This window comes from Sinocyclocheilus anshuiensis, unplaced genomic scaffold (genome assembly GCF_001515605.1).
Source record: "Sinocyclocheilus anshuiensis isolate Anshui unplaced genomic scaffold, SAMN03320099.WGS_v1.1 scaffold197, whole genome shotgun sequence".
Taxonomy (NCBI): domain Eukaryota; kingdom Metazoa; phylum Chordata; class Actinopteri; order Cypriniformes; family Cyprinidae; genus Sinocyclocheilus; species Sinocyclocheilus anshuiensis.
This window is the reverse complement of record NW_015540856.1, coordinates 960,901-981,828: the sequence shown is the minus strand read 5'-3', so window position 1 is coordinate 981,828 and position 20,928 is coordinate 960,901. Positions and strand designations below refer to the sequence as shown.

The window sequence follows — 20,928 nt, the reverse complement described above, 5'->3', positions numbered from 1 at the left end:
GGTGCGTTGCACATCCATTCAGATGAACTGAAAAACAGCACAGATCGCTTGGCGGAGAGTGAAACTCTATAGCGCTCAGTCAGAGTGTTAGGCGAGTGAAAATATATCTGCGCTAAACTTATACTTAGCCTCCAACTCACACACTGGCAAGTAAAATCTGAGAATTTATTAGCAATTGGCTAATATTAGACATCATTTAGTCGCCCAGAGTGAAGATTTAGTCGCATATGCGAGTGATTTACTCGCAATGTAGAGGGTTGAAAAGTAATAAAGCACAAAGCTTATTGCAATTACATGCTAGACTAATTGATTTTTTTCGGATTTAAGAATCATTATCGCTTCCTAAAAATGAGAATCGATTAAAATCGAGAAATCGATATTATTTACGCAGTCCTATTACAGACAGCTGCTTTCAGACACTCCCCTTCACATTTGTGTAAGTGCTCTGTGAAGAGCATCAAAGGTTTCTGTTTACAACGTGTTTTTGCGGCGTTGGCCTATGTAGCCAATCGCAGACATGTTTTTTGAGCATGTGAACGCAGAAGCCAATCAGATGCGATTACGTTTGTTAGAAACTGCTCAATATAAGTAGAGTAGAGTTTGTTCTGTGTAGGCTCTGCCAGAGGCGTCATGCCCATTCAAAGTGAGGGTCGACGCGTTTTTACAGCACTGCGCATTATAAACAATCACACATGATGCTGTTGAGCTTATGAATGCAATGGCCAATCAGAGGCGTTCAGATGAGTCAACGCTAAAATGCAGGTGTTTTCTTCACTCGCTCGCTGACTGAATACCTCTTTCTGGCGAATTCTCTCATTAGAAACAACAAACTGCAGATGTGTGCATGAATCTGTAAGATATTCATTTCACAGTGTAAACAACTTGATTTTAATGGGAGTTTTTGAGAGTGCTTGAACTCTAGACTGTCAGTGAAAATGTTCTTTGCTCTCTTTCTGTACAATGACTTGGTACCGAAGTACCGGGTCTTTTGACAACACTATCTGTTACTTAAGTAAACAGACAGGTTTTTATGTAGGCCTATAGTTAATCGACTACATTATTAGGCTACTTTGACCATCGCCCACTATAGAACAGCTAATACAATCTATAAAGGTGAGAATCAAGATATTTCATGATATGGTTAATGCGTTTGGGAATGTTTCGAATAAAAAGGAAAAATAAAAATAAAACCCCTCAAAAATAATGAGTGCATGACCCAGGGCTCTGCATACTTATGAATTGTTTCGCTATAACCAACAGAAACACAATGTAAAAAATAGGGGTGTAACGATATTCAAATTGAACTGAATAAATGCGATACACATCCCCAAAATATGTATTGCAGTACTCTTGGTATGTACCGCGGTCCGCCCCCGCCATTCACCCCCCCACAGCCCTGACCACTTGAGGTTGACCCCACTTGCACCACAAATGAAGATTATGTCTTAAAGGAACAGCAGTCTATTCCTGCTATCGGTGTTTTTCGTTGAATAAACATGAGCACTGCACGTTTCAAAATCGAAACCCGGTGCGGGTGTTTTTATATCACTGTATTTCTGAAGGAAACCGACTGTCTTCAGAAAATTTGGGATGTCATTTTCATTTCATCTTGCCTGTAATGTCTGATAAAGCAGCGTTTGTGAGCGGAGCGCTGTTTTGTGTACAGCCGTTACCGGGGAAACCACCATCTCTACCACTCCAACAGCGCCTCCTGCTGGCAGAGAATGAATTTGCATATATATGCCGCCACAAATAGAGTCTAAGTCTGTGGGAAACACTGTGATATTATGTTCTGTAAGGTGTTTCTATGTTTTTCGGTTTCCTTACCCTTATATTTACCTCAGTTGATGGAACTGAAAGTTGAGGTTCTCTGTTTCCTGAGCAGGGTGTGTAACATAACCTGCTTTCTGGAAAACCCACAGGTGTAAAAGGGGGAACAGTTTAGTTATAAACAATGAGGACAACCACATCTTTTTGAGTTTTGCCTGTATTCTGAGAGTGTTTGGAAAACCTGTGCCGTGTGAACAGAACAGCACTGCACAACTAGAGTGTGTCAGGTCAGACTGCACGTGCACTGCTCTTGTGTGTGTGTGTGTGTGTGTGATAATGTGGGGTTTTGGTTACTCACAGAGATGGCGATATGAGCAGCGTGTCATCTGAAGGGTTTGGATGTGAGCGCTGTCTGACAGCAGAGCTGATCCCATCAGTTTTGTGGTCTGTGTGTAACCCAGAAGCTGTCAGTTCAGTCAGGCCTGATGGATAAATTCAGGCCTCCATTGTGCTTCTTTATTACATAACATCATGTCAACTATGATGAGCCTTTCTGTGGTATGGACAATGCCAACTTTGACATTTACCTTGATATTTACTAGGGGTGCTCCGATTGATCGGCTACCGATAACTGTCGGCCGATAATCACGTTGGGATGATTGATCGGCGGTCTCTAAAAGGCCGATCTCAAAAAAACAATCTCAAGCTGATGACGCTGCCGTGAGAGGTTTGGCTCAACATGCAGCGGCACCGTCTCAGTCTCTGTCCGGCGCTGGTGAAATAATCATAATGCTAAAGGTGAGGTACTCACCTTCATATTTTTTTTTATATATTTATATGCACGCTCTCACTCTTTCTCTCTCAAAATACGCAAATGGCTTCAAATCACCACACATCGCGTCTGCCTATAAGTGAGCTGCACACTGCACAGTTGACACAGGAATTGTCACTTGCACAGTCGAGGCAGTGTCACATCGTCACTAAAGTTTATAAATTGCATTTCTTTTTAATTCTTGCCAGTGTTTAACCATTCAGCGCTCGTGTGCTCTCCTGGGGATCATGCGCTCATGCACACTCGCAGTGCAGACACATATCGCCAGGTTCACATTACTCTGTTTGCAGTGCGTATGTGGTGTGTATTTTTTCCGCGCTCATGTTAACGGATTAAAGCGTTCACTGCACACGGTTGCTGTCCGGTGCAGAGATCGTTTCCGCTGCACGTGCTGAATTTAAGTAACGGCGCATTGTTTGCAGTAAATATGAACATGGATTGACACGAAAATGTAGTAATTACACCATAAATGCATATTATTAAAGTCTACTGTGTTTCACAGTCAACAAATATGGCTTTTTGGCTAGGTTTAAAGGGAAAGAGCACTTTTAAATAAAGAAGGAAATAATAGATGTTGCTTATATTTATTGTGTTTACACATGTCTGTGAAAGATTGTATTACTGTACTGTGTAAAAAAAGAATTACAATGCTGAAAAAGCATTTTCAGTGACTGTTTGGATTTGAAATCAGAATAATGGATAAATGTTGTGTTCGTGGTAAACACGGATCAGTAGCGGACTCCTGTGTGAAAGCTGCTTCTTCTCTCACAAGAGTCACCTAAGAGGGGAATTCCCCCCATTTTCAAAAATGAAATTCAGGCCCTGAATAAATGTCTAACAATCCTGATTCGAGTATCACTATAAACAGTTATAAATGCTAAAAAGAAGGCTTTAAAAAATCGGTATCGGTATCGGCAGATACTGCTGTCTGTGATCGGCGATCAGTGATCGGCCTCAAAAATCCTGATCGGAGCACCCCTAATATTTACTTTAGTCGCTGCTACTATGGCTACAGATATTAATCACAGCAATAGCAAGAATAGGAAAAGAGCTTAAAATTCTGAATTAAATTAAATTAAATTAGAAATGATCTAATTATTAAAATTATTGTTATTAAAATTAAACTTCTAAATGTAGTCATAATAATAATAATGTTTTAGCAATTAATTTGATTACCACAGATTTTAATGAGGTTTGGAAAAGAAAAATAATAACTTATTTTTTTAATTCTTGGATTAAAAACAAACGTTTTAACATGATTTACTGAAATGATTATCCTTGACTGATATGTTATGCGTAAGTATTTTCAATGACATTCTGTGTGATCTGAATGTGATGAGAAGAAAATATTTGCTCAGATATTGCCAGTAATATCAGCTGAATTAAGGGCATTTGGGTTTTTTCTTTTTTGTAGTTGGCTGTGATATTGCTAGTGAAGGTTATCGTTCTGTCCTCTGTTCTGGCTGCTCCTCTGTGCGATGCTCTGTGCATTTCAATAGATTTGCTTTACTTGGCTGTAATCGTCTGTTTCTAAAACTGGCTGTTTGTCAAGGCTGAGAAAGAAATGAACCAGCAGTTACACAACATTCTAGATCCAGAAGAGGGTTCCCTTCCTTCCCAGCCCTTTTTCACTTCCTGTTTAACTGTTTCCTGTTGTGTAAGATCATTGACCCACTATAGTAGGCATTATTCAGCAATAAGCATCTCATGACCTCATTACTTTGCATTAAAAAAAAAATAATAATGAAAAGTGTTAGGTTTATCTTGTGTTGTAGTATTTTTGTTAACGCTTTATTGTATAGCGTCCTTGTTTAGGGCCCTATGAAATCTGTTCTTTTCCTTCCCGTTTCAGTTTTTCTGTTTTAATGGTTAAATTAAATTTTAGTAATCAGAAAGCTTGTCAAAATGTTGAAATCATGAAACTTATACGATTTAACAACAATTTATATAAAGTTTCAAGGAATGACATTTTTAGGGCCCTGTAGAGGTGGGCGATATGGCAAAAATATCATATCACAATTTTTTTAACGATTTTCTCATGATTCTTTGTCTGTTGGTTTTACTATTTTTCAAGTTGTCTGAGCAGTACAGCCAAACTAATTTCCCTGTTGTAATAACAAAGCCTTACAAGGTAATAAAATATAAAATAAAAAAGATTTTATTTATGCCAAAGTGGGTGAAGATAAAAATCCTTGTCATTATTTTATCTTTGTTATTAAAAAATAAGAACAAAGATAAACATTACAAATACACATAATATACAAATAAAACAAACAGTGCTTTATTTGTCAGGTACGGCAGGTGTCCCGTGAGTGTAACTCTACCATTTGATGTGAATGTGTGTGGCGTACAGTATAGTAATCTTTGTTAACATTAATTAATAATAATACAACTGTTGATTGTTAGTCCATGTCCATTAACATTGAAACAACTTTTGATTTTAACAATGTATTAGTAAATCATGGAATCTACATTAACTATGATTAATAAATGCTTTTGAATTTTTTTGTCATTGTTTGTTTATGTTAAATTAAGCATTAGCGTTAGTTCTGGCAGGTCACGTGAGTCAAGCTTGCATCAGCTGATTCTCAGCTGATCACATCTACCTATAGGAATACGACACCTGTTGTGGCATTCCTATATAAGCTCTATTCAGTATTATTCTGCAGCTTTTCAGCTTGCTCAGGAGCAAATTACTCTTCTCCATCCCCAGCTCCTCCTTTCGCCACAGTCAGGACTTGGCTTTCTGATATTCCTTGCTAATCAGACTCCTTTATCTTGAATAAAGTGTTACACTTAAATATCATTAAGTACATTAATGATATCTGCCTTGTTCTGTTCACCCTTGGGGGGGTATTATTGCTGCTCTCCCTGCTCATTCATGACAGGCTGCATGGATGGGCAGGGAGGTTTTTTCCCAGAACAGAACCATACTGCCAAACCAAACTGTATGCTAAGTATCTATCATTTTGACAATAGTGGTCCTGACAGAACTAAGGTTAACAAATGGAACCTTACTGTAATGTGTTACCATGATTATTATTAATAATAAGTGTTAGCCACATGTTAGGGGAAACATGTAGCCCCGCCCCTAAACCATGCCTTTGGTTGAGTCCGTGTTGCTGTGTCGAGCTGGACAAGATCTTCAATCAAAGCAAGCAAGGTTTCAATACAGATCCATATTGTTATTCTTGTTGGAGAAATTTGCCTTATTTATAGTTGTCTCTAATCAGTGCTGTCTGATTGATACACTGAAAAAAATGTTTCATTCATTAGGGCAAGTTATTTATTTTTCATTGGCTCAAGTTAAAAAATATAGATGTTTATCATTACCCTAAATTTTTTTAATTGGTTGAATGAAACATTTTTTTCAGTGTAATTTCCAAGTTAAATCTATATCAGTTGTTTTATTTTTCCAATTTGTTAAACTAGAAAATTAAGAAAAAAGCAAACAAACAAAGGAACATTCATGCAATTTTCTGTTTTATTTTAATTCAATTCCAAATGTTAATTTAAAAACAATAAAAACATTTTTTTATCTGAAAACATTTCCCCATAAAACATGAAAAAACTAGTTTAACAAACTAACATAAAAGAGTTTATCTCAGAATAACAACAAACGGCATCAAAACTATATGGTTTTATTCCACTCTGAGTTCACAATATTGGCAGTACTGAATTTTAGGTGCTAACTCACCTTTTCCGATGTTAAGCATTACCTGCTGAATAAAATATAAAGTGCTTTTCAAACACTTAGTCCAGGTGCAGGGCATAAATCAGTCTCAAAAAATGGACAGAAGGCCTGAGATCGGTCGGTTCATCCATTACAAAGTTTTCTTCCAAGATGATTCCACTCTAGATGGGTTAGATGTGGACTTGCTTGATCAACGCTGAGGATTCTTGCTGGAGTCTGTCTTGTCAGCTGCATCCTAACAGAGGAAGAAACAGATCGATAAAGACATTATCAAGTCAGTTAGATAATGCTGTTGTTAAATCTAAAGCTGTGTTCATGCCGTCATGAGACGCAGAGGCCGAAAATCACCGCGAGCATCACGCGTGCTTCAGTAGTAAACAAAACCGCGTTTCCGCCATTCATACATACAGAAGCAAGCGGAACATGCAGGATTCATATTTAAACCGTCTTTTTGCATTTTAATATTCACAGACACTAGTTCATATCGCGATTCGAATTAAGTGGCAGTGGCTACTTTTGATTTATTCGGCCAAAATTTACGAATTCCATGGCATTCCGTGCGTTTAATATTCTCAGACACTAGTTCATATCGCGATTCGAATTAAGTGGCAGTGGCTACTTTTGATTTATTCGTCCAAAATTGACGAATTTTGTGGCATTCCGCGTGTTTTTATGAATGGACTCCACGATCCCGTCCGCGTTTTCGGAGAAACCATATGGCCCTAGAAATGTAACCACAATTCAGAACATTTCGATTTGCCCTGTGTGTTGTTTGAACAAGTTGCAGATGCCTTGCAGAGTTGCAGATTACCCAGATGCGTTCTCAGGTACCGAAATTTGGCACCGATTGATTTAACGTGAATCGGTACTCGGTAGTACCGACGCAATTCGGTCGGTACCCTTAAAAGTACCGAGTTCAGTACCCAGCCCTACTTAAGGGTTTACATTTAATTGTGCAGTGTGCCAGTCAATAAAGTGATCCTCCTCAGAACAGGTCTCAGATAACCCACATGACATACAGCTGATCTGGAGTTTTGCTGTGAGGTGGCATAAACATTTTAGTGCATAAAGTAATTTAAATGTATGTACATGCCTGATGTGAATAACGACATTGTTTCATTCTTGTATAACTTTCATGTTTGAACATAGAGACAGGGTTTCACAGACAGGGCTTAGCTTAAGCCAGGACTAGGCCTTAGGTTAAATTAGGATATTTAAATAACTTTTATAAATATGCCTTAAGAACTTTACTGGTGTGCATCTTGAGACACAAAAAATGGCATTGACATATTTTAAGATGTGTCAGTACAAGATATTTTCAGTTAAGACAGCTTGAACATGCATTTTAGTCTGAGACTGGCCTGTGAATCCGGGGGATAATGTTTATATAACGTTATCTGTGCTCTCTTATCACAGTTATGAGGGCCATACTTACACTTTCAAAGCATCTCTTCCATTTCTTCTTCCTTCCAAAACAAGATAGTCGTTAAGAGGGCTCTGAACCTAGATAGAACAGAAGTATATTCATCCGTTTTTGTATTTAAACCGTTAATTCATTTAAACTTACTCTTTCAAACAACAGCCATGTCTATTAAACGTGGTCGTTAAATTATTGCACTCACCATATTAGCACATCGTCTCTCCTCCGCTGCAATCGCGGCTGCTGTATGAGTAAAATTAACTTATACTCCTCATAAACAACATCGAGTGAAAAAGAAAAAGGAAAAGACGAAAATAATCTCAGTCGAACTCGCTGGTCCGGGTTTCAAGCGTGGTTTTGTCCGCTGCAGGCGCATGAGAGAACTGGCTAGCTAACGGATGACCCGTCGTTTAGACCAGTGTTTCCCAACCGGGGTGCCGTCTGTCGAGAGCAGGGGTGCTGTGTAAAAAATCCTTTTTTAATATTTTTCAATTGCTAAAATGTTCAAAAAAGCATCTATTATATAATATCCATTTCTGATGTCGCCAATAATTAGAGATGCACCGAAATTTCGGCTGCCAAAAATTAGTTCACCGCTCAGGTTTCACTTTCACGTGGTGTGACGCTCTGCGTATTATCCCGCGTGTGCGCTCCACTCAGTCGCTCCACTCGTATACCGTTCATGCGAATCGGAACAGCAAAGTCTACTAAAAAATTGAGCCTAAAGGAAACATCGATGTAGTACAGTATTGTTTCTGTCTGCAATAGCCCTACTGTGTTGTAACATGGTGTGGTATATGAGCAACTCTGCTAACCGCATGTTATGCTCACATGTTCTGATAATAATAGCTTTCTAGGACTAAACATTATTTGGATAATTGGTAAAAAAAAAAAAAATCTCTTAATAGCCATACTGTTAGACCTGAAAAACTAAAAAGCTATTTATTTCATTTGTAGGACTGTCGTTATTTTTTATTTGTGCTATCATTAATTTCTTTATTTGTTCTTATTTTATTACTGACTGCTTACTCGTCATTTTTTTATTCAATTCAAAGTTTGAAATCAAGCTATCTCGCGCTACTGCACCAAAATTACCCCACTGTAAAATCAAAAATACACTGAGTGAGCAAAAATTTGTGAGATAGTTTAAGTTATAATGGTAATTAAACAATGTTTACATATGAATAAAAGCCTACATGAAAATCTGTCATATAAATTGGTCTCTTCATTAGAAATTAGCCTACTGATTGCCACTATGGACAAAAAAATTAATAATATTAAAAATATGACATTATATTCTGCAGTTCTTCCCTGCTGTACCGAATATCGATACTTTTCAAAGTATCATATCGAATTTAGAAATTCAAATATTGTAACAAAATTCATTTTGTAGGGTGCCACAGATTTGTCAAAATTTCCAAAGGGTGCCGCGACTAAAAAAAGGTTGGGAAACACTGGTTTAGACAAACAACAGTTTTCGCCGATCACAGTCTCTTGAGGAAAGGAACGAGCGATAAAAGGTAAATGGAGGAAAATAACGTCCATACAACTAACTTATCTAAAACACATTTTCCACCTTCTCATCCACAGCTCATTGAATTCACACACAATCACGGTAACAAAATGGTGTCGTTAACTGACTCACAGCACCAGTGTGAGGAGGCGTGGTCATGATATAAACGTAATAATATGAGTTAATCTAACCTTGATATTTTACATGTCAAAACAAATATGTCTTAGTTGAGCTCTTAATGAAAAATATTTATATTTATCAATGTTTTGAACTAAAAAAAATTACTTGGAAAAATAAAACAAATAATGTTCAATTTAATTGAAAGACAAATTATTAATTAAATGAAGTACTGCTTGAAAAACTTTTTTCAGTGTAGTAACTTCTCAGTATTTCAGGCTTTATGGAATGACTTTTTTTCATCATTACATAAGCTGTCAGTGATGCCCAAAATTGCTTTTTTCCAGCTTAAGTGCACATGTTAGAGAGTTTTCATTCATAAGACGTCTGACATGGAGCAGAGCCACGTGTTGTTGTGTGGAATGAGAGCTTTTCAGAGAGCCTCTCTTTGCCATCTCTCTCTCTGTCTGAAAGCTCTTTTGTCTTCCTCTCCAGGTTCCTTTTGCAGGAATTAATGAGGGTTTTCCGTTCCTGGAGAGATGATTTAAATAGGTTCTCTCGGAGCCCAGTGCTCATGTGTGCTCTGTGAGCCGCGTGACTGAGGCAGCGAGTGACTTGTGTCTGGCCGGAGCTCAACTTAATGCTCTTCTAGTGCACTAATGGCCTCATTAACACCCAGAGAGAGACAACGAACTGAGAGGCTCCTCTGAGTCCGTCACTCACTCACTCACTCACTCACTCACTCACTCACTCACTCACTCACTCACTCACTCACTCATTTACTCTACTCACTTAATTTGTTCACTTTTGTTTATTTGTTCTTTCGTTCACTCAAACTGTTCATACTCAATTGTTTTCTCCATTCATTCATTCATTCATTCATTCATTCTCTTACTGTTTTATTCACTTACTCATTTGTTTACTTCATGGGCACTCTTATGTGTGTCTTTTGAGATTTAGGCCGTGTCCACACGTACACGGGTATTTTTATAAACTGAGTTTTTCCTTCTGTTTTTAGAAAAATCTCCGTCCACATGAAAACGCAAACGCATGCTATGGCTGCGTTTGTGTGTGGACGAACGGCCAAACCGCATAGAAAAAGCTGCGGTTTTGAAAGTCCCCGCGTTTGTGTGGACAGGGCCTTAATTGAACTGAATTTTTTTTGTTAAACTCTTTCCTGCCAAACAGAATTTTCCAGGTTTCTGCGTTCTCGCTGTTATACGCTCGGGGGCGCTATTTTGCATCTCCTGAATAAGTCTAGAATGTGCCAATCAAAAATACATGCGAGGAAGACGCAGAAACGAGCGATCTCGTATGTATGCATATGCATATGAAAAACAATGAGATCATCAACAATAAACAGCATATAAATGACAACTGCCTAATGTTACCGAATGAAATGTCGATCCAGGAAGGGGCAAAGAACTGTGAAGCTTTGGGGGTGTTGATGGAAGCGATCTACTACATATTGTTGCGAATCAGCTCATGGGGAAATATGAATAATTAATCATAACTAGTTATAATTAATTATAAATATTTAGATCCGCTGTAGATATTTAGCTGACCTCTCAGGGTCAACTGTCTGTCAATTCTAAGAACGTTAATTACATCTCCTGAATGAGTCTAGAATGTGCCGATCAAAAACACATGCGAGGAAGACGCAGAAACGAGCGATCTCGTATGTATGCATATGCATATGAAAAACAATGAGATCATCAACAATAAACAGCATATAAATGACAACTGCCTAATGTTACCGAATGAAATGTCGATCCAGGAAGGGGCAAAGAACTGTGAAGCTTTGGGGGTGTTGATGGAAGCGATCTACTACATATTGTTGCGAATCAGCTCATGGGGAAATATGAATAATTAATCATTTGTTAATCTAATGAATAATTGATTTGTTAAATCAAATGAAAAATGGTGTGTCTGATTGGTCCAGACGCTACAATATTTTCTTTTGATCATTCTACTGAATATGATCCAGATATAGAATTTGATTTTAAAAAATGTGATTATCTCAGCTTTTTGCTCAAAATGTTGCTTTTTTTTTTTAAATAAAACTTTCCACATTCAAGTGTTGATAAAAAAAGAATGCTTGAAGCTAGAATAAAACAGTTTTTGTTTAAAAGTAGAGGCTCTGTTCTTTATTTTGATGTATTGCATGTTCAGATATTCATAAAACAAAATATTCTGGCAGCCATGAAATTTTAGTAAAAACCATCAAAAATGCTGGCGGTGGCTGACAACTTTTGTAGAGTTAAGGGTGCTTTCACACTTGGTTCGATTGCCTGGTCCGAACCCGAGTTCGATTGTTTCCCCCCTCCCACTGCCCCCGCTGGTTTGTGTTCATACTGTGTTTTTTTTGTTTCTGAACCACGGTACGTTTACGTTATCAGAGTGGCAGCTGTTTACCCCTGTTGCCAGGTAACAAATATGCAGAAGACAATGAATGAATGGATGGTTGCTCGCTTCAATTTTGTACTTGGAATTTTGAACATTTTTATTCATTTCCAAAGTGCCAACACAGAACGACACATGCGTCTATTTGTCACAACTGTAGGGGTCAAAAAACGCGTGAGTCTCTTTTCGCGAGCAGAAATTAGATTATAAATTCTCTCTGCTGCAGTGCGTCAGTCACGCTTTACAGGAAAGCGAGTGAGTAAATGCATAAATGCACAGTTTGACCAATTCATACATCATTAATTGCGGTTCACTTCCGTGATTTAGTACGATTGCGTTCAGAAGCGGGTGCGCACCCGAGTTCAGAAATCTGCGTTCACATTATCCAAACGAACCGGACTAAGGGCTAGTGTGGAAGCCCCCTAAAATAAGCAAGTGTGAGCAATGGTTAAATAGGGCCCTGTGGAGTCTGATTCATTCATTCAGTCAGTCATTCATTCATTTGATTAGTTTTGTTTTAATTTTCTGGTTTCTGTTGTATTGGTTAAAATACATTTTATTAATCAAAAATGATGTCTATAATCAATTTAAATTCATTACATTTTAACAGTCTAATATTTCAATTTAAACTTGAAAATAACAATAATAAGGAAATCCGTTTTATCGTTTTCTTAGTTCCATTTAATTTTTTCACAAAATCTTTGATTTCTACTTAATTATTCTGTTTTATTTTTTATACAATTTTCTTTACAGATTTAATACAAATTAATCACCAAAACTGTGGTAATCAAATTAATTAATAAAACTTCATAAAACAATTTAAAGGGGTCATGAAACAGAGAATTAAAATGTTGTTGATATTTACACATACGAGAGGTTACTCTGCAATAACAATACTGCAGGTTTCAGAGCTCAAAACTATTTTAGTTTAAAATATAAATTATTATTTTCTAACCTTCTGAAACGGCCGGATTTGAAATTGGGATCGCAATTTCCCCTCGACATGCCCCTTGACATGTGTCATTGTCTTCTGAACAACTCGTGTCTGTAAATCAATCACAAGAGCAGTACTGCATCATTTGTGCTTTGTATTTATTATTAGCATTATTTTTATTTTTATTTACTTTTAACTAGGGCTGTGCGATATGGAAAAAAAAAAAACCTATCGTGATTTCTTTGATCAATTTTGCGATTGAAACATACTGTATTTCCAAAAGAAAACCAATTAGAGCTTTATCACAAAGCTGTAACATGTCTCAGAACAGACATAAGGCAAAATAATCACTAAGTAAATAAAAAAATAAATAAAAAATCCCGTGTCCAGGGATTTTTTTTCTGCCATGCATTGGTCATAGAGCTCTTTGTGGCGTGGCCTCAGATGTTGAACTAGATTTGTTGCGCCAAGTTCACACGTACTCCGTCTGCAGTGCGTATACAGTATGTGTATGCGGTGCAGAAGCAGCACGGACTCATTTTGCTTTCGCACAGGACGCGTTTGCAGTCCGCTCCTGATCCGCGGCTGTTTACCACAAACACAACATTTATCCATTATTTTGATTTCAAATCCAAACGTTGTTTCTGAAAATGCTTTTTCAGCGTTGATTCTCTTTTATCACAGTACAGTAATACAATCTTTCATAGACATATTCACGTTTAAACTCAATAAATATAACTTTGTTTAACTACCACCACGAGTGCCATCTATTATTGCCTTGTTTATCTAAAAGTGCACTTTTCCTTGTTTTAAATCTAGCCAAAAAGACATGTTGACTGTGAAACAGTAGACTTTAATTATATGCATTTATCCAATCCATGTTATTTTTTACCGTGAATAATGCACTTTCAGCACGTATAGCACAGCAGAAATAGACTCCGTGCGGAAACGATCGCAGCATGACTGCTGCAGACGCACCGCTTCTGGAGCGCACTGCCGGACCGCAGTCGTGTGCAGTGTGAACGCTCTGATCCGTTACCATGGGTGCGGAAAAAGTACGCACCACAGACAGAGTGTGTGAACCTGGCGTTACGTTTGTATGCCCGCCAGGTCTGTTCTGTTCTCGTGCTCCATTTAGGCGCGCTGCATTCTGATTGGTTCGGACAGCATACTGCGGGAGGTCGGGGGCGCGGAAAATCGTGCTATAAAGCGATTTAGAAATCGCGCAAGCTCAAATTTTTTGACGATTTCGATTAATCGCACAGCCCTACTTTTAACCTGTGGTTGTGTTAATGCAATTTCTAATTGTATTTGTTAGAAAATTTCTAGCAAATTACTAGAGTTGACTCAGTAAATTGATAATGGTGTGTGAATGGAAAAACACTGTTTCTTGTGAATAACACATGGATCTTTTAAATAAATAAGTCCATCAATTTAATGGCAATTAAACCTCAAATGTGTGACGGTTGTGAGTGGCTGTGCTGTGAAGTTAAGTCTCCTCACATGACTCTGTGTGCTGTGTGATTCTGTTTCCCACCGGCTCTCGCGCTCACTTTCTCTTTCATTGGCTTTTATTTCACCCCCTTCACACCAGACTCACTCTCCCACACACTCCACACAGAGACAGCAAAAAGAGTAAAGCCTGTTCACAATGACAACCAGATGCAGTGGCAAAGCAACAGGAAGTCTGTCTTGACGTGATGCAGCTTCAGTCATCATCCGGTATGATAGTATGATTATTGCTACAGGTACCAAAGAGAGAGCTTGTGTCCTGTGAGTGAAATCAGGAGACCAAAATATGTAAAAGAAGCATATGGGGATATTTTTGTACTAATCACGTCAATGGTTAATTAATCATTCTAATAATCATTACATTAAAAACATGGAATCACGATTCCGTCATGGACTTTGTCAATCAAAAGTAGGGCTGTAGACTTAATCAAATCATGATATGGACTAATGTCTGTGAATATATACCGCAGAAAGACTGCTAATGAAATCTGACGTTTGCATGTTATGACAGAAATATTGTAATATTGTTCAGTAGAATGTACTTTTCAAAGTAATGATAATAATCATCTTTAATGATATAAATTTTCATATTACATTTTAGAAGATTAATTTTATTGTTATTGTTTTTTTGCCTTCATTCATTTACCACTGTTATAATTAATTTGTATTAAATCATAAATACAGAAAATATTAAAACAAACAGCAGAATTTCTGAAAAAAGGGCCCTATTACTAAAAAATAAATAAATAGATAGAAAAATAGATAATACATTTGTATGAGTTCAATTGATTAGACATGCTTTTAATTATGGAAATTTAATTAACCCATTAGAATGGAATTCAGGAAAAAAAAAGAGGAAAGTAAAATAAAAAATAAAAAAATTGGGAAAAATGAATCATGGGGCCTTAAAAATTAAATTTTGATTAAACTTTTAGTAAATTGTTAAATTGTGTAGGATTCACGATTTCAGTCATTTTGAATACGTTTTATTACTAAAATTGATTTCAACCATTAAAATAAAATCCAGAAATATTAAATAAAAAAAATGCATTCTAAAAAGGTTTTTAAAAAATTCGGTTTTATATTATAGGGCTCTGTTTCAGCCAGTCATTAGCATTGGGCTGACTGCACATTATCCATTACATTATATGTGGAAAACTGTACCAAAATTTGTCAGCATTTTGATTGCATTTGATTTATTAATTGATCTTTCATTCTATCTTGTTTATACAGCTCATTATGTCCTTCTGCTGATGATGCTTTCCCCAGCAGCAATTAGATTGACTTAGATTGATCCGGGCATCACAGCCCAGATGTGACGTTTTCATAAGCTTTGGCCAGTTACACAGCCCACCAATAACGGCAGGAGCATCTATTACGACTAACAGAACGCACAGAGAGAGTAATGTCAGCAGAGAGGAGACTTCAGTGATGAGTAGTGGCAGAAATCTGTGGAGTGGTGTGTTTCATCATGTCTCCTCCGCAGCATCAGTGACGGAGCTTTGCCTGAAGTCAGTCTGACCTAAATACAGACGAGCAGAGGAAAGCTGCTGAACTCCAGCTTTATGTAGGATTCTCTCTTTCTCTCTCTCCCTCCTCTTCCTCTGTGCTGCTTTCATCTGTGTTTCTCACAGTTTATGTCCTCTGACAGTAGATGAACTCATTGGCACCGGTGTCACTGTTTGATGTCCCACACACACACACACATGCGCTAATCTTTTCTGCTTATTAACATTTTTTCCTCTTCATTTTCTCCTGCTTCTCTGTATTTTCACACTGGGAAAGAATAGTTGCGTGGTGACAGAGGAGCTGCTGCTCACGATGAGTCCCAGTTTATATACAATACCATTCAAAAGTTTGCAGAGAGGTCTCTTCTGCTCACCACGACTGCATTTATTTAATTAAAAATACAGTAAAAATTGTGAAATAATATTTTAATTTAAAGTAAGTGTTTTCTATTTGAATGCATTTTAAAATGTAATTGATTGCTGTGATGAAAGCTGTATTTTCAGCATCATTACTCCAGTCTTCAGTGTCACATGATCTTCAGAAATCATTCTAATATGCTGATTTGCTCAAGAAACATTTCTGATTATTATCAATGTTGAACAGCTTTTGCTGCCACATATTTTTGAAGAAAACGGTGATACATTTTTTTCATGGTTCTTTGAGAAGTGGGAGGTTGCAGCATTTGTTTAAAATAAATGTATTTTATGACGATTTTGATCAATTTAATGCAACCTTGCTGAATAGAATAATTTTAAAAATCCAATTAATGAAATATGGCATATGTATATGTGTGTAATTATATTTGGTTACAGTTGCAAACCTGTGCGTGTGTGTGTGATTTTTATTTCTGTCTTCTCATGCTAATGTGCTATTGTGTTTTCCTCCTTTCAAGACAAGCTGTTTGTCACTGCCTGTGTGTGTGTGTGTGTGTGTGTGTGTGTGGTTACGCATCTCTCCTGACTCATTCAAATCAGCATCATGTTATGCTATTGAAATCTGAGCTTCCTGTTTCAGTGCTGCTCTCTTTGAAACTGTGAGTCTGTCTGCTGTCTGGCTCTACAGGTGACTGACTGACTGACTGACTGCTGCTCTGATGTGACGCCGCACTCTGCGCTGCTGCATTCAGGGGTGAATGCTGCTCGGATCTTGCTCACTTTTGTGTTAGCGAGAGAGAATTATTGTGTGTGTGATAAATAGACAGATAAATGTGAAACTCCTTGCTCTACACTGCTACAATAAACACTTCTAGTAGTCGTCTCAGAAGAACAGCTACTTCTGTGCTAAGCATGTTTTAATTATCAGCATTGGCCAGTTAGGTTTTTTTTTTTTTGGCCCTGGGACTTTTATTTTGACAGCGCTGAGGACACCAATACCTGAATCCAGCTGTTAGATCCTCTGCATTTGAAGCTTGCATAAAATCGCATGTACTGTTTGTGTGTTGTGTGACCATCCATCCAAACTTTAAATCTTTGATTTGCTAAAAAAGAACATTATTTTGTGAATTTGGTGTAATGAAATGTATTTATGCGGTTTAAGGTTCAAAAAATGGGTTTGAGACTTTAGTCTTTGCAACTTTAGGGATCTTATCTATTCACGAACAGCTTGTAACACTCCAAAGAGAAAGGAAAACTTGAAATCGCATCATATGACCCCTTTAAAGGGATAGTTCACCCAAAAATGAACATTTTGTCATCATTTACTCAGCCTCATGTTGTTCCAAACCTATGTGAATTTCTTTCAGCGGTTGAACACACACATATACACACACACATACACACACACACACACATAAAAAAAATAGATATTTTGAAGAATGTTGGTAATCAAACAGTTGACAGTAGCCATTGACTTGCATTGTATAGATAAAAATATTATAGAACTCAGTGGCTACCATCAACTGTTTGCTTACCAACATTCTCCAAAATCATACAGTTTTGGAACAACATGAGGATGATTAAAAAAATATATTTTTGGGTGAACTGTCCATTTAAGTATAAATCTGTTTATTTAGCTGTTTTGTTCTTCCTATTGAATAATTTTCAAATTATTTATTTCTAATTTAATGAATATTATATAAAATAAATGTAAATTTAATTGCAGCACGTGTTATTTATAATCTTTCAATAGTCCACTTTATATCAGCCATCACCCACCCTTCTCTCCAAAATATCAGCATTGGCCATCGAAAAGACCCATATTGGTTGACCACAATTCAGTACGAAGCAGATACTAAAAATTTAAGGTAACGATGCCATTGTTTCTACTGTATGACTAGTAATCACTCGATGTGGTATCTGAGCTGTACTGCTGCTGGTATTGACCTCTGAAGCTTTGATACTGAGATAACTAGTACCAAGATAAGGGTATTCAATTATGTGAAATAATGTGTATTTAGTTGTACCAATAATTTCGGAATTTTCAATCATTAATGCACAAGATAACCAGACGTCTGTCTCTTTCAAATGTGTGTTGGGATCTGTCTGAAACGACTCTCTCTCTCTCTCTCTGTCTGTCTGCAGGAGGAGGCTGAGCGATGAATAAGCTACGGCAGAGTTTCCGGAGAAAGAAAGACATTTATGTGCCAGAGTCCAGTCGGCCACACCAGTGGCAGACAGACGAGGAGGCCGTACGCGTGGGCAAATGCAGCTTCGCCGTCAAGGTAATGGACACATACATGCACACCTGTGCTGAAGCACCTGCAGCTGGCAATCATTCTCATGCTGTTAATGCTGGAGATTATCAGAGCTTTGACGGACTCGTGGACCGCTGTTGTGCCTTGACTCTGAACACTCATCTCTGACACTGATCACGCCATGCTAGAACCTCACAGTGTGTGTGACCCATTTTTGGAAAGTAGTGTTCTGTAATTCACATGATTTTTGATATGGAAACCAGGCAATGTGACAAGAATAGCTCGGCAAATACAATAAAAGCACAGCATTTTTTTATTTTTTTTTAAATAAGTGTTCTTCTGTGATCTTCACAGGTCACATATGACCTGTATTTGAAGAACCTTTGCTTTAAATATGAGATATTTAGATTGTATGTGTTTTTTGTTTATAGACATGCAGTGTTAATTTTATTTGTGCAATTAAATTAAGCAGGAAAGTTGAATCTTACGTTGTCTGTCATAGGTTATTAAACTAGGAATGGGTCAGGATGGTTGTTTAGCAAGTTTAGTTTTTTGTTATTGTTTATTTTATAGAAGTTGCAAGGAGATGCAAATCTTAAATAATTGGTATGCAACTTCGTTGAGAGCGTTTGTTTGTTTTTGTTTTGTTGGCCGTTCACAGCCATGTGATTGGCTGTGATCTTTAGAGGTGCTACACAGCCCGTGCCGTCCTTAACCTGCTTTTGATGTGTCTCTAATTTTCCACATTTACCCACAATCCCACAGAGACAGAGCAGCCTGAATCAAAAGACTCCTCTTCATTCTGACCATCAGCGCTCCTCTTCTCCTTTAGAGTTGCTTATTCGCCTCTGTGCTTTTAGTCTGCTCTATCATATCATAGCGTAAGGTCACAGTAAATTGCTATCCTGTGACGGGTTGGTGTCTTTATGTGTGTGTGTCCTAGATTCTCTCTCATCATCTGAGCTCTTATTTCTCCACCTGCTGATCATAAATATACTCCATACAGCTCAGTATGTGAAATGTGTGTGTGTGTGTGTGTGTGTGTGTGTGTACACAAAGCGGTGAGTCAGTGTTTTGTATGGTTTATGGTTTTGTTCAGATGAGGTGCTTTTTAAGGAGTATGACATCAGTGAAATTGGTTGTTTTGGTCTTTGATCATTTTGTAGGTATCACATTACTTGGAGCTCTTTTTAATGCATTAAATTAATTATGGTTTGCAGTGCACCTTGTAATGCACTGTATGACCTTGTGAATAATTGTAACCAGAGTTATAAAACATTATAATACTTAACTATTCCATCAGAAAGTATAATGCTTTGAAACAATTTCAGATGTAACAAGGTATCTGTAAGTATTGACTTAGATTACAGTTTTTTATGAAAGGTTATAATGCATTACAATGTATATTATGAATAATTATAATGCATTATACATACAGGCTTCAAGTAAAGTGTTAGTGTTTTGGACAATAAAAGGTTATATTCATTTAGTCTATTTGTTGAATATAGTATCCATACAAAATGTGTCTGATCAGGGTCTGGTGGACATGATATGGCCATTATTCAGGACTTCCTTCATAATTCAGGTATTGGTTGATTATAAAAAAAAAAACATTTAGTAGTTCTGCATATTGCTAGTGTTAATCAGTTCATCTTTCTATGGCTGCTAACTGATGTCTCTGATGAATAGGTAGATCTGTGTTAAAAGCAGATGGAGGTAAAGTTAAAGAAACACTCGCTCAACACACATTAGTGACATTTTTGTCTCCATTTTACAAGCCACTAAAATTTTCATTGGAAATCTAATAAACACTAAGCCCAGAATGTGTGTTGTAAAGCCTTGCAAAAAATGTTTGCCAAAACAAAATGAATTCTGTATAAAACACATGCAGTGCAAGAAGTGAGATCAGGAGCATGCAAATACTGAAATGAGTCGATTAATAAACGATTAATCGAAATTAAATCGCAAAGACGATAAATCTCAATTAGGCAGAAGCTGCGATTGTCATGCATATCTTTCAGTGAAGCACGGTTCTGTGATCAGCAGTAAATCTCCATCCGAAGGCCAGATGCCGCTCTCGCGCAGAAGAAATGTGACTAATAAACACACGACTACGACAATATATGGTTTATCTGAGTTCGTCTTATTATAATGTTTATTATAATAAAGTATATAATAATGCAATGCTAATCGACATAGCCTTTATCACTGCTTAGAATACTATGAAATATGTTGCGTGCCTTATTCTGTGTAAGAAGCCACATCATTTCACAGAAGGATTTATTTCAAACACTCGACTGACATTATGAAGTGAGTTTGGAGTAAAAATATGTTATTAAATGTGGTATTTTCACATGCTTTCAGATGGAGCAACATTTACTACACAGAGCCGTAGTTCACTGACAAGCTCGGCAAACAGCTTTAATAATCGCAGAACGACTTCTTCGATTTCATAATCGCGCGATTAAATCGTCTGCGATTATGAACGCGATTTTGCATAGCTTGGCAGTGTAAAGTGACGTGACATGTGGCCAAGTATGGTAACCCATACTCGGAATTAGTGCTCTGCATTTATCCCATCCAAAGTGCACA

At 37.2% G+C, this 20,928-nt stretch overlaps 1 protein-coding gene across 4 annotated transcripts in view; it reads left to right on the top strand.

Annotated features, from left to right (window-relative positions):
- The window catches only part of LOC107687841 (NUMB endocytic adaptor protein), an 85,324-nt gene that overhangs the window by 28,447 nt on the left and 35,949 nt on the right, over window positions 1–20,928 (top strand). For 3 of the 4 annotated variants that reach the window (XM_016485321.1, XM_016485317.1, XM_016485320.1), the window contains exon 2: window positions 18,224–18,363. In XM_016485321.1, the coding sequence (XP_016340807.1) occupies window positions 18,238–18,363 (126 nt within the window). In that variant the 5' untranslated portion in view covers window positions 18,224–18,237. Of the gene's footprint in view, window positions 1–16,816; window positions 16,833–18,223; window positions 18,364–20,928 lie in introns of those variants that run through there. The other variant, XM_016485319.1, reaches the window with a different exon arrangement.